Here is an 11,290-nt window from a genome sequence, read left to right on the forward strand (position 1 = left end):
TCTGTCAGCTCGGAAACACGTTTCGCCATTTAAACGCACACAAACATTTAAAGACGCATTGAATTGACTTGGCCGGTTTGTCCTACCTCCAAACGATCCCGACCAGGAGATAGCGTTGAAGATTGTATAACTAATCTCTCCCACCGATTCCCGCCCCCTTTGCTTTTTCTCCAGAGGTGAACACAAGAGAAGCGCACACAGATCAAACCGGGAGGATGACCATCAGCAAAGAGTCCAGGAAAAGTTCTGCGCGGGGTTCCCTCCGCGCCCCCAAGTTCCTGGACAAATCCGGCGGCTTCTACGACCGCCTGGATGAACCAGAAAGTGCCCCGCTGACAGACAATTTGGTGGCGGACGCAGAGAGGGAAGTGGACGACGGTGAGACCTTCATGCGGCGGACACCCAGCGGCAGGTGGAGGAGAAGAAGCTCCAGGAGGAAGCAGAAGCAGGCGCTACCTCTGGAGAGCCCCCAGGTCTTGGAGGGACACCAGGCCCCCGACCGGGGGGACCGGCTCACGCGCGTTCCTTCCCAGGAGGATGCCGACGACCGGGTGCTGATCCGAGACAAGACAAGGATGAAGAGGGAGCAAGAGGTAGTCATGAAGGTGGTCAAGAGGAATTCGATGAAAGCATATCGTAAGGTGAGACGCAATCCTCGGACTAGATTTGAACATTTTTGGAAACTGCATCAATCAGGTACCATTAAGAAACGCCTTAGACAATATGGTAGAAAACTTTATTTCAATTAATGTGGAAATGTTTGGTTGCACCTGTAGACAAGGTATGTTTACACACTTGAGAAATAAAACTGTCGACAGAAGGTTCCCCGCCAACAAACACGATCCTTGGTGGAGGTAATAAATAAATTCCATCCTCGCATGAATGCCCCTTGGTTAAACGTTAAACCCTCAAAGGTTACGTAAGCCTCTTTTGTGGAGGAAGGTTTACAAGACTGGACTATGAATCTATGCCCTGCCATGTGGAGCGGGGCGGAGGTGTGTCAGCCACGTACTTATCTTGATGTCAGTCACGCTCAGTGACGAGCAAATCATTCACCTGAACTCGCATTCATCTTTCTTATTTTTTTTCCCCCCCCTCAGGCTGTCGACCGAGCTTTTCGGAGAGGCTGGGAGGCGTTTGTGGCCAACATCTACAGCGTGACCCTCACGCCTGTCAATCCGTCCCAAAAGAAGCATCAGCATAATGTCGTGCTGGCCGAGTTCCAGTAGAAGCTCAGCGATAACGATTTAGCTAATCATGATGCCGTATCTCCCATTGATGGCATGATGCTGATTATTTATTGGAAGTTATTTGTTCATTATGTCAGGTTCACTATTTGGAGTTTTTCCACAGGTTTAGCATGATGAAAACACAAAAGTGTCGATGTGTAACCTTCAAAAAAAGCAATGACTTAATAGTGGACCCATTTTGTCATTTATTTCAAGAGAGACATTTATATCAGACTGTAGCCACTTGGTGTTCCGGTGGACTTTTTTTTTTGTCCATGAGGGGCAAAATAGAGAGATAAAACCATTGATTTAAAAGCAATTTGTTTTTTTTTGTTTTTTATTATATGTTAAGTGATATATTTATGTGCAATGTTAATTTGGTCTTGATGGTATATAAAAAGCATTGACTGCTAGTGCAAACATTGAAACAGGTGATGCAGAAAAGAGAGTTATGATTATAAAAAGGGTGAGGCTATGTTTAAATGTGATTACATATTTTAGTTTTATTACTTGATCGATAAGATTTTCTTCACATTGTCACGTTCAACATTCAGTCCTCCACTCCGCTGTCATTCATCCTCTCATCCGATAGATGGCAGTAGTTCGCTTCCGTCCAAAGAGCTTTAGAAGAAAAATGTCCCTTCTGTTGATACATGCGACATATTTCGAGAATTATGTCAGTTATATGCACATAAATATATAAACAATACTTCTGTGACGGCTCTAGCAAAAAAAAAATATTCTACCATCAACCGTTTTTCGGCAAGCGTTGGGGATTTAAAAAAAAAAGTTGAGAAATGGGCGGAGCCACGTGGTGTGTGTATATAAACCGGAAGCAGCCATCTTTTCGTCCTCTTTCTTAGCTTCCGTACGACGAGGTAAGAAGCCGATTGCTTTCTTTTCATTATGGATTCCCCCGCAAGTAGTCTTAGAATCCATTTAGAATTGGATTGTTCCGATGGATACTTTATCTAACATTGGGGAATTATCTTATTTGCTCAAAGCTGGCTTCGTGTTGGCTAGATTTCAGTGGGCCGATGGCGCACATTTTTCGTCCTGTATACTCGTTATAATTTCGACCTATAAATTTTTTGTTAATGGAATTATTTACATATCTTTAGAAATGTAATCTAATTACACCTTGAAAGCGTTACGTCGGAGTTGAACCTTTTTGGCTCGTTTTGGCTTTCTTTCCATCGTCTCTATGATGATACTTTTCACAGACCTGTACTGACTGACTGTGATTGCACTTTTTTATTCTGACATGAGACAAGTTTTTTGGAAAGAATTAAAAAGATGTGCTTTGGTGCCGTTTTACCAGCGTGTTGTCCACATGGTTGATGCTAAAGCTAGCACCTCGTGCTTCTGTCTTGCAGATGCAGCGTGTTCGAGAAGCTACGTTAGCATCAGGTATTGCTGCTTTTAAACTCGGTACACAAATATTTAAATGATGCAATGAAGCATTATTAAATGAGCCTTTTGTGTTTTCAGATGGAGAGAATGCAAGAAGCCGATGGTATTTATTACCACTTTTTCCCAGCTGTACTTATGATTTGCTTTGCGTTGTCATGCTGCAGTGATGTGAACTTTGAACTCTCTCACTGACTCAACTGGATGAAAATGTATCGAATGCTGAGTTGCATGGAGCAGTTGTAAACGTAATGTTATCGACTATAAACTGTTTTAATGCAAATTGTTTGTTTCCCCTCCTCTTGCAGGATGGTCTTCTGATCTAAAGGTAATTTTAATTATTTCCAAAAAATTACCATGGCTGCTGTGATGAATTCTAGAACTCTCTCTGGCTGAATTGGTCTTTGATGATATTCAATTTATGATTCTGAGCAGCTTTCTTTGCCTCCTATAAAGTTTATTTTTTAGATTATAAATTTCCCTTGTGTTTGCAGATGGGAAAGAATTTCTGGAACTGTTGGGTCAGACGTTGACCAACTCATGATGAGGTGTGGCTTTGATTTGATAGGAAATGTACATTTGCTGGTTTGAAATGATGATTTTTTTTGACAAGCATATGGCTGAAATCCATGATGCCAAACTGGATTCTGATTTTACTTGGCTAGCAGACTCTAAATCTCATTGCACGAGTGCACTTGAACTGAGATCGTTTTCTTTTGTGGCAGCTGCAAAATGACAAGAGGCACGACGCAGATGACGCGTCAAACGTAAGTGCTTGAATTACTTTTAATGGGTGCAATGATGAAGAAACTTAGCTCACTTTGATTTGCAGTGAAACGACAAGAACTCCTGAGCACCCGCCAGGCCTCTTTGTACATTTACCCATACGAGAATGGAACAGAAACTAAAGTCTTTGTCTTTCAACAGGTTGAAGGTGAGTCGGTGTGCAAAAGGCTCATTGGTGCTTGTCTGCTGACAGTGATGAGACAATATTGGAATCTCGTTCGTCTGAGTACTGATGAGAAACACTAATCTGACAGCAATCGTAATTGAATAGTCACAATTGGAAGTGCCCCCTGCCAAACCTAACTTTTTTTTTTTTCCCCGTTCCGGCAGGTTTGACAAGATTTGGTGCACGGCAGCCACCAGGTGAGCAGTAAAGCACACGCAGGTCAACATGGTCAGTGAGTTTCCTTGGTGATGTCACACACGCACGTCTTACGCCATGTGTTGACGCCAGACCTGTAAAGGGGAACCCACTGGTGTTGCCATGGCAAGAAGGGGACAGCTTGTTGGAGTTTCCAACAGTCTGAAAGGAAACTTGCTGTACCGTGTTAACTCGCTTCTTGATGTCAAATGTGGCTAATGAGTGTTGTCTTTTCAGATGGCAGGCTGGAGTGACATGTCACCGGCTGGGACGTTTGAATTGCCTTCATCAGCCATGTTTGTATGTTTTTTTTTAATATGTAAATATTTTTGGGTTTGCAAGAAGTGATTATTCATGTTACCGCCCCAGTCTGAAATTTCATGACTGATTGGTATTGTATGATCTTGACTAAAAGAAATGTTTAAAAAATTAAGAGTTGTATGTTTCTGGCAATGACTGGAATTCCTTTTCTTCCGCAGACTGGAGTGACTGCTTTGAAGATTTAAAAATAGCATCGCAAATTTTCCCTCACATATGAAACACATTTGAATAAAATTGGGGAAAAAATCCTAACCTGTTTTGTTTTGCGTCTTCACTTTTGATTTATCAAGGGACAGTAGTCAACGTTTACTATTATCTGCTGCTCTTATCTAGACTGTTCTGGTTAATTTTGCATTATGAAAAATTTGAGAATTTATATTTCGTAATGTTGAATCTACTAAAGTTGATCAACTTAATTCATGTACTATCACTGCCTTTCAGATGTATTTAGTCACATGGCTGAAATTGACTTCATTCAACGTCATTGAATTTAACTGATTCACTGTATTTCCACAAATGCGGTTTTAATCTTTGTCATGTTTATGGACAGGCAGGGGGGGTAGAACAGACTGGACAGAATATTCAATTTCCCTTAAAAGCAAATTTTGCAGTCTACTTGTTAAAGAAAGAAAAGTACTACAGCCTAAACAAATTACAAAGTATTGTCATTAAACAGGAAACTTGTCCTCAAAGTTCAATAAATTAACATTTCAGTCAGCATTGAAAAGTCTGGCAGAAATATCCTCCAACAGCCAGTCCATTCCTTCCAGAAGGTTCTGTCCCGTCACTGCGCTGCATGCCATAATGCACCAGTGATGGTTCTTGATGTCATCCAGGCCCAATGTCTGAAAGTAAAACAATCGCATCCATCCTCTTTACAGAATCGCGGAAAAATAAGGCTTACCGCTTGAATTGCTTCTTCTGACAAGGCACCAGGTAGATCTTGCTTATTTGCAAACACCAACAACGTAGCGCCGAGTAACCTCTGCGTAGCACAAATGACAAATCAAATACAGATTGAAATTGAGCACAATATAGGTGTTACCTCCTCCAGCAGCAGCTTGTGGAGCTCCTGCCTGCAGTCCTCCATGCGTTGTCTGTCCGCGCTGTCCACCACCCACACGAGACCATCGGTGCGCTCAAAATAGTTCCTCCAGTAGGAGCGCAGCGACTTCTGTCCCCCGACGTCCCAAATGTTCAATTTGTAGCTACAACCACAATAGGAAATATGTTAAATGGGGCATTCTGACGTCACTGACACAACACCACAGATGATCTGATGCAGTCTGTGAATTGACATGACCTAGATGATTTTCTAATCCAGATTTCTTACTCTCTGTGCTCCAACGTGATGATCCTGAAGCCCAACGTAGGTGGGATGGTGCTGATGTCCTCGCCATTCAACCTTTTTACGACGGTCGTCTTTCCGGCGTTGTCGAGACCTCTGCACGAGCCAAGTCAAGGAGGAGAACCTACTCATCCCACATTGCAATGCTAATTCAGCCCTAAACACAAATGCTTCATCGCGTGTTGATACAAGAAAACGTTAGCATCAAACAGGATACAGAATCAGTAGTCGCATCTCCCGCTCTTTCTGCTTCATCTTCTTCAGAATTGTCAGCAAACCCATCGCGATGCCGTCCTGCTGGACCGATTCTGGATAGTATTTTTGTTTGTTTTTTTAGAAATCGCTTATTTTCTTTTAGGCGTGATGTTTTGAGTTGCTCGCGCATAGACGCGGAAGTGGTAGACTAGGGAACCGCCCCTTACGCGACGTCTATTGGTCAAATTGGCACTTGGAGCACGTTCATTGGTCAAAGCTTTTCCGGCTGACCCACTGAGGTTGGCCAATGTGAACGACGAATTTTATGTTGCGTTCGTAACACTGGGAATTTTGTCTTCCTTTAGTTGCATTCACAATGGGTTTGGAATCGGGAAAATTTGTCTTAAAAAAAAGGGTACCGCTTACAACGCTAGGTAACTTAAGTAATATTACCTTTTTTTTTTTTCCAAATAAAAGTTTTTTTATTTGGATTTTTTTCCGCTGTCATTAAATCAAACATACTCACAGCAATGCATGTGTCGCGTTTCTAATGAAAAATAGATTATTTTTTATTGCTTATTGTTATTTGGGAGTTTAAAAAAACTACAGTGTGCTGACGTGCTCGGCTTAATTCGACACACAAATTGGAAATAATGACGTTGACTCAACACGCTTCTTTTTCTGTCCCCACGTCCCAGTCGTTTCCTTTTTAGCTGAGCATTTGGCGTCCTTTTACAAGTAGCGGAAAGCGTGACGTTAACGTTACGCCTTGGAAAACAAGTGGGCGGAGCCGCTCGGAGTGGCGGATTAACGCCGATTCTTTAACGCCTCTATGTTTAAAATAAAGAGAAAGTGAAAGCGGATTTTGGGTGCGTCACCCAGTCAGCGACCCCCTAAGGGATTCCAGTCCAAGACTGGAGAGTTCTATGGTCAGAAGCTGAACGTTCGATCCTGAGGTCCAACTCGATGGTGCCTGCACCAGGACGTCAGTGCACCTGGCTGGGTCATTGGTGTTCCCCCTCCCTTGATGGACGCAAAAGAGGAGAGCACACCGGGGTCTGTAAGTTCTCCTCTTTTTTTAATAAGACGAATTGAACGGATTCACATTCATTCTTTTTGACAAATTAAGTGTTTTTTCTTTCTACTTAACTGATTTGTTGGTCGTCTTAAGCAAGCTGTTGTCATGTGAGAACTTCCAATTCTCTCCACATCCTTCTACAAATATGAACCTATATAAACATTTCCTCCTGTTTCCTCCCACATTCCAAAAACATGCATGCCAATTTAGCACTCCAAATTGGGGTACAAGCGATATTGGATTGGTATTGATTGAGCAAAGTGCTTTGAGCTGTTCCTAATATTTTGGATTGGTCTGTAGAATAAATTTTGTTTTATCAAAAAATCAAACAATTGAGACTCCTGTAATTGCCTACCAATGCCACAAGATGGCAGCAAAGCACTCAATTCGTGAAACTCCTCAAGTGACTTCAACACATTTCTGTAAGGCAGCAAAGCACTACTTTTATCCAAACGAAGCTCCTCAACCAATCCAAATTGAACAGATGCTTTTTAAAACACCATGTAAACTATTCGCTTTCGACAAATCCGGCCTTTGGCGGCTGCGCTGCGATCTCGTTGGCAGGAGTGCGAGGCGGTGGCCACCAAGAGGGGCACCAAGAGACGGCTGAAGAACCGAGACGCTGCCCGGAAGAGCCGCCAAAAACAAACAGAAAGGGCGGACGAACTCCACCAGGTTTTAAGCAATTGGCTTTTGATTTGCCTTGTCAATATGTCCACCGCAGTGTGTGTGTGTGGGGGGGGGGGGGGGGGGGTGTAGGGACTAGCTAGGCCATTTCTTGTAAAGCGTATGCTTTAGAAGAAAGGCTGTCCCTCTCAAATAGCACCACCCTTCCTTCCCCTCTCTCTCTCTCTCTCTCTCTCTCTCTCTCTCTCTCTCTCTCTCTCTCTCTCTCTCTCTCTGTCTCTCTCTCTCTCTCTCAACACACAGATGATGTAGTCAAAAGAACAAATGACCATTGTCTTATTTAGTCAAAGAAAAGAAAGAAGAACATGTCCTATAAGTGCGGGGTAGTGCAATCATCCATCCACTTAGAGCACCCAACCTTTTTTCATCCACCTCACACCTTTTCATTGGAAAAAAAAATCTCGAGGCACACTATCACAATTAAAAAGAATCAATATGAAAGGTTTACTATTTTAGACCAGTTCTATAAATATTGTAATAAAAATCAACATGACCGGATTTTGTGTTTTAGACTAGTTCTATAAATATTGCCACAATAAAATCAAAGTCCAACTACTAAGGTAATTAGAGCATCACTATTATCAAAAGCACCCAGCAGCACAGATCTAAACTGAATATGTGTCGACGCTCCACAACATGAAATCTCAAGATTCGCCGATTAGCCACGCATGTGCCATTAGAAAGTGACTGACCAGGTCATGTGACCAGTGGTTTGGCTCTCCTGATCTGTAATTGATATGAGACAATTTCCCACGGCACAGCTGAACATCTCTCACGGCACACCAATGTGGTTGAGAAACACTGACTTAGAGAAGTTGACATTCAAACGTTGTGGTGCGTAGTTTCATCCTTAAATTTCACCCAAAAGCCCAATATGACATTTTTGTAAGAGTGTAGTAATCCCCACAAATACTTTAAGTAACAACCAAATATTTATATATTAAAGCTTGGCGTACATCAGTGTCAAACTCAAGGCCCGGGGGCCAGACACGGCCCGCCACATCATTTTAGGTGTCCCGCAAAGACAAATTGTGCATCAAATTCGTGTGTCATTACTAGAATTGCAAATTGTCTTCACTTTTAATATCTTTTTTTTTTTTTTTTAATATTGTTGTTGTTTTTTCTCCCCTCCCTTAGGAGCTCCTGACTCTGGAAGCTTCGAATTCCGCCCTGGAAAAGGAAATCAAAGCGTTAAAAAAAGAGATCCGTCACTACAACAGCGCCCTGGAGCGCCACCGGCCCTTTTGTGTCCTCCGAGGTTCCGTGCAGGTGGACGCCCTCCAGACTTCCACGTCTGTCACCTCCAAAGCGGAGCTTGGTGAAAACCCTCATCCAATGCCCTCATCTGATTTAGTCCCTTCCTCCCTGTTTACACATGCTCCTCATTCGCTGTTTAGCAATGACGCCCACATAGAATTGCCCTCGTCCACCTTCTCCACGCTTCACCCCGAAGACATCCTCTCAGTCACATCTGAAATGTTCCCCGTTGAAGATCCAGGAGCGCCGCCGCTCGACCCGCATAAATACAAGAACGCTTTAATATCGGCGCAGACCAACGGCGATGGGACCTTAAAGCCGAGTCAGATAACGCCAACACTCAGGTCCCTGCCGTGTTCGATTCCCGTTCCGCCCAACACTCCAGACGGATTTTTCCCTTTAAACACACCTTTGGTGGAGCCGTACCCGGAAGAGCTGTCGCTATCTTCCTTCCTGGAGGAAAATGATTGGATTCTGAATGCGGACAATAATTCCACCACTCTTTAAGTTCAACCAAAAAAAAAAGGTCGTGGTGGTCTTTTGTTTGGCCTAAGTACCCGTGGAAACTACAGGATTATGACATGGGGCCCTCTTTACTTTCACTTGTGTTCTCTTGTGTTATTTCCTTTTTTCAAGAGGGGGGGGGGGGCAGGGGACACATTCTATGTTCATTTGCATATTTATTTATTTAATCTCAATGAGTAACATTGGCTGTCAACTGATCCACTGATTTCACAGTTATTTTTTGGTGCAATTTTCGCAAAGCAGCTATTGTGAACTAACTAAATGAAGAGTAATAAAAATGGCTTGATTAGAAATATTAGATTTCTGATGCTTCATTTTTAAAGGTCAGAGATAAGTGAGGATTTTCAAACTAGTTTCTGAGTCGGGTTTTATAGTAGGCTTAGGGTTTCAGACTACAATTAGGGTTTCAAAGTGGGGTTTTAAAATGGGCTTATGGTTTCAAATGAGATTTTCAGACGAGGGTTGGAGTTTTAAATTCAAGCTTTCAAAGTCGCGTTTTAATTTACATTTAGAGTTTAAAATTGGGGTTTTCATTAGATTTATTTATTTTGTGGCAGAGGTCTTTTTGAAATATGCTGGGAACAATACAAAAAAAGTAATTGGCATTTCATTGCTTTAGAGATTTTTATTGTATGTGATCAATGAATTCGATACCGCCCTCCAGTTTGAGACGCAGACTGACGCCATCTTGTGGTCACAAGTGGTTCTGTCTTAGGATGCACGTTCATTGTACATCATTACAAAACGTGGTAATTTTATTTTTCTAACTAACAAAAAACTGTCCTGTACATGGTCATTTTATCAATCAAAAAATAGGAACAAGGTGATGTTTTTGTCATTTGTGATGTCATGATGACTTAGTTGCTTTGCGGATTTGTCTCTGAACTAAGAACTGAACAAGTTCGTTAAGTACGGTTTCAAACTAGGGTTAGGGTTTTCAACTATGGTTTCTAACTAAGGTTACGGTTTTAAACTAGGGTTTCAAATTAGATTTAGGTTTTCAAAGTAGGGTTTCATACTAAGGACACGGTTTCAAAGTAAGGTTTAAAGCTCGGGTTTAAAACTAGGGTTAGGGTTTTAAAGTAGGGTTTAAAACTAAGTTTAGGGTTTCAAAGTAGGTTTTAAAACTAGGATTAGGGTTTCAAAGTAGGGTTTCATATTAGGGTTTGGGTTTCAAATGAAGGTTTCATACTAGGGTCAGGGTTTCAAAGTAGGGTTTAAAGTTAGTTTGAAACCCTGGTTTAAAATCCTAACCCTAGTTTGAAACATTACTTTGAAACCCTAACCCTGTCAATTTTAACATAAATACATACAAAAAAATTTGTGTATCAATAAATGTATAATAAAACTTATCCTTAGTTCATTAACTAATAGTTTCAAACATCTAAATACTATATTAATAGTATAAATGACATACAGAAAATCTATATAAATATAAATGTGTGTGTGTTGTGGGTAACATGTAGATGTAGCTAAAGTATACATTCAGGAAATATGTTTTTAGAACTCTTATTATTATAACAACATTTATACAACAAGGTACAAGTGTACGTACTGCATTGTGTGGTAAAAATTAAAATAAAATCGAACTAAAAATCTAACTTAAACGCAGGTACCTGAATACAAATATAAGATCTTCAAAGGGCACGTTTCTTTCTTTTATATTACACATCCTTTTTTTTTTTTGGTAAACAAAACTGGCCAAAGTTGAATCTTTCACCCAGCGCTCCACTTTTCCACATGCAATATGGCGGCAAAGTTGACCTACGTTCAGCAATCAAACTGGGTTTATGGATATTTTCAATGATAAAAGCCCTCGACGATCACGTGATTTCACGGAAAACCAAACTTTAATTTACGTTGTAGTTACGCAGCCCACCAGTGGGCGGCGCTGTTTCAACGAGTGGTTTATATATATATATATATATATATATGAATATATTTTAAGACGCGCCCGCGCACGCACACACACGCACAGTCATATGCGGGAGTCGAACTCATGGTCCATGCACACAAGACAGTCGAGCCATCCCCACACACAGTTAATAACATACTGTAGGACCGAGTGACGTCATCGCCGGGCTGAGAGGTAA

At 41.6% G+C, this 11,290-nt stretch overlaps 3 protein-coding genes and 3 non-coding genes across 8 annotated transcripts; 5 read left to right on the forward strand and 1 right to left on the reverse strand.

Moving 5' to 3' along the window:
* Positions 1 to 133: 133 nt before the first annotated feature.
* Positions 134 to 4,359, forward strand: sb:cb1058 (uncharacterized protein LOC394209 homolog). 2 transcript variants are annotated; one of them, XR_005098945.1, is made up of 10 exons: positions 2,046 to 2,107; positions 2,606 to 2,639; positions 2,721 to 2,745; positions 2,948 to 2,967; positions 3,134 to 3,187; positions 3,365 to 3,406; positions 3,567 to 3,573; positions 3,756 to 3,788; positions 4,024 to 4,086; positions 4,266 to 4,359. XR_005098945.1 is itself a non-coding variant. In XM_037260488.1 (5 exons), exons 1-2 carry the CDS (start codon positions 216 to 218, stop codon positions 1,227 to 1,229), a joined length of 555 nt encoding a protein of 184 aa, XP_037116383.1. In that variant the 5' UTR covers positions 134 to 215; the 3' UTR covers positions 1,230 to 2,107; positions 2,606 to 2,639; positions 2,721 to 2,745; positions 2,948 to 2,967. The 2 variants fall into 2 exon arrangements, 1 of the variants encoding a protein (XP_037116383.1); XM_037260488.1 differs by lacking the exons at positions 3,134 to 3,187; positions 3,365 to 3,406; positions 3,567 to 3,573; ... (1 more) ...; positions 4,024 to 4,086; positions 4,266 to 4,359 and adding an exon at positions 134 to 641 and having other exon boundaries at positions 1,101 to 2,107.
* Positions 3,433 to 3,497, forward strand: LOC119129768. Its single transcript, XR_005099308.1, has one exon. It is a non-coding gene; the product is annotated as a small nucleolar RNA SNORD29 (small nucleolar RNA).
* On the forward strand, positions 3,832 to 3,957 carry LOC119129759. Its single transcript, XR_005099300.1, has one exon. It is a non-coding gene; the product is annotated as a small nucleolar RNA SNORD22 (small nucleolar RNA).
* Positions 4,124 to 4,194, forward strand: LOC119129769. The gene has a single exon (XR_005099309.1). It is a non-coding gene; the product is annotated as a small nucleolar RNA SNORD31 (small nucleolar RNA).
* A 253-nt stretch (positions 4,360 to 4,612) lies between the features above and the next one.
* Positions 4,613 to 5,879, reverse strand: arl2 (ADP-ribosylation factor-like 2). Its single transcript, XM_037260489.1, has 5 exons — positions 5,673 to 5,879; positions 5,441 to 5,551; positions 5,153 to 5,315; positions 5,012 to 5,092; positions 4,613 to 4,952 (listed from the first exon to the last, which is right to left on the reverse strand). The coding sequence occupies exons 1-5, from the start codon at positions 5,735 to 5,737 to the stop codon at positions 4,818 to 4,820; spliced, it is 555 nt and encodes a 184-aa protein (XP_037116384.1). The 5' UTR covers positions 5,738 to 5,879; the 3' UTR covers positions 4,613 to 4,817.
* Positions 5,880 to 5,959: 80 nt separating this feature from the next.
* Positions 5,960 to 9,492, forward strand: batf2 (basic leucine zipper ATF-like transcription factor 2). Of its 2 annotated transcripts, none has more exons than XM_037260451.1 (3): positions 5,960 to 6,710; positions 7,293 to 7,403; positions 8,553 to 9,492. In XM_037260451.1, the coding sequence occupies exons 1-3, from the start codon at positions 6,678 to 6,680 to the stop codon at positions 9,177 to 9,179; spliced, it is 771 nt and encodes a 256-aa protein (XP_037116346.1). In that variant the 5' UTR covers positions 5,960 to 6,677; the 3' UTR covers positions 9,180 to 9,492. The 2 variants fall into 2 exon arrangements, with proteins under 2 accessions (XP_037116346.1, XP_037116344.1); XM_037260449.1 differs by having other exon boundaries at positions 5,960 to 6,706.
* The last annotated feature ends 1,798 nt before the right edge of the window (positions 9,493 to 11,290 follow it).

This window comes from Syngnathus acus, chromosome 10, assembly GCF_901709675.1.
Source record: "Syngnathus acus chromosome 10, fSynAcu1.2, whole genome shotgun sequence".
NCBI lineage: Eukaryota > Metazoa > Chordata > Actinopteri > Syngnathiformes > Syngnathidae > Syngnathus > Syngnathus acus.

Excerpts from the sequence above, each read along its gene's own strand:
- sb:cb1058 (XM_037260488.1), top strand. The coding sequence starts at position 216 with ATGACCATCAGCAAAGAGTCCAGGAAAAGTTCTGCGCGGGGTTCCCTC. Across the intron at positions 642-1,100 it reads CGATGAAAGCATATCGTAAG|GCTGTCGACCGAGCTTTTCG; the intron begins GTGAGACGCAAT and ends CCCCCCCCTCAG.
- arl2 (XM_037260489.1), bottom strand. The coding sequence starts at position 5,737 with ATGGGTTTGCTGACAATTCTGAAGAAGATGAAGCAGAAAGAGCGGGAG. Across the intron at positions 5,316-5,440 it reads ATCACGTTGGAGCACAGAGA|CTACAAATTGAACATTTGGG; the intron begins GTAAGAAATCTG and ends TTGTGGTTGTAG. Across the intron at positions 5,093-5,152 it reads ACAAGCTGCTGCTGGAGGAG|AGGTTACTCGGCGCTACGTT; the intron begins GTAACACCTATA and ends TGTGCTACGCAG.
- batf2 (XM_037260449.1), top strand. The coding sequence starts at position 6,617 with ATGGTGCCTGCACCAGGACGTCAGTGCACCTGGCTGGGTCATTGGTGT. Across the intron at positions 6,707-7,292 it reads AAAGAGGAGAGCACACCGGG|GAGTGCGAGGCGGTGGCCAC; the intron begins GTCTGTAAGTTC and ends TCTCGTTGGCAG. Across the intron at positions 7,404-8,552 it reads GGGCGGACGAACTCCACCAG|GAGCTCCTGACTCTGGAAGC; the intron begins GTTTTAAGCAAT and ends CCCCTCCCTTAG.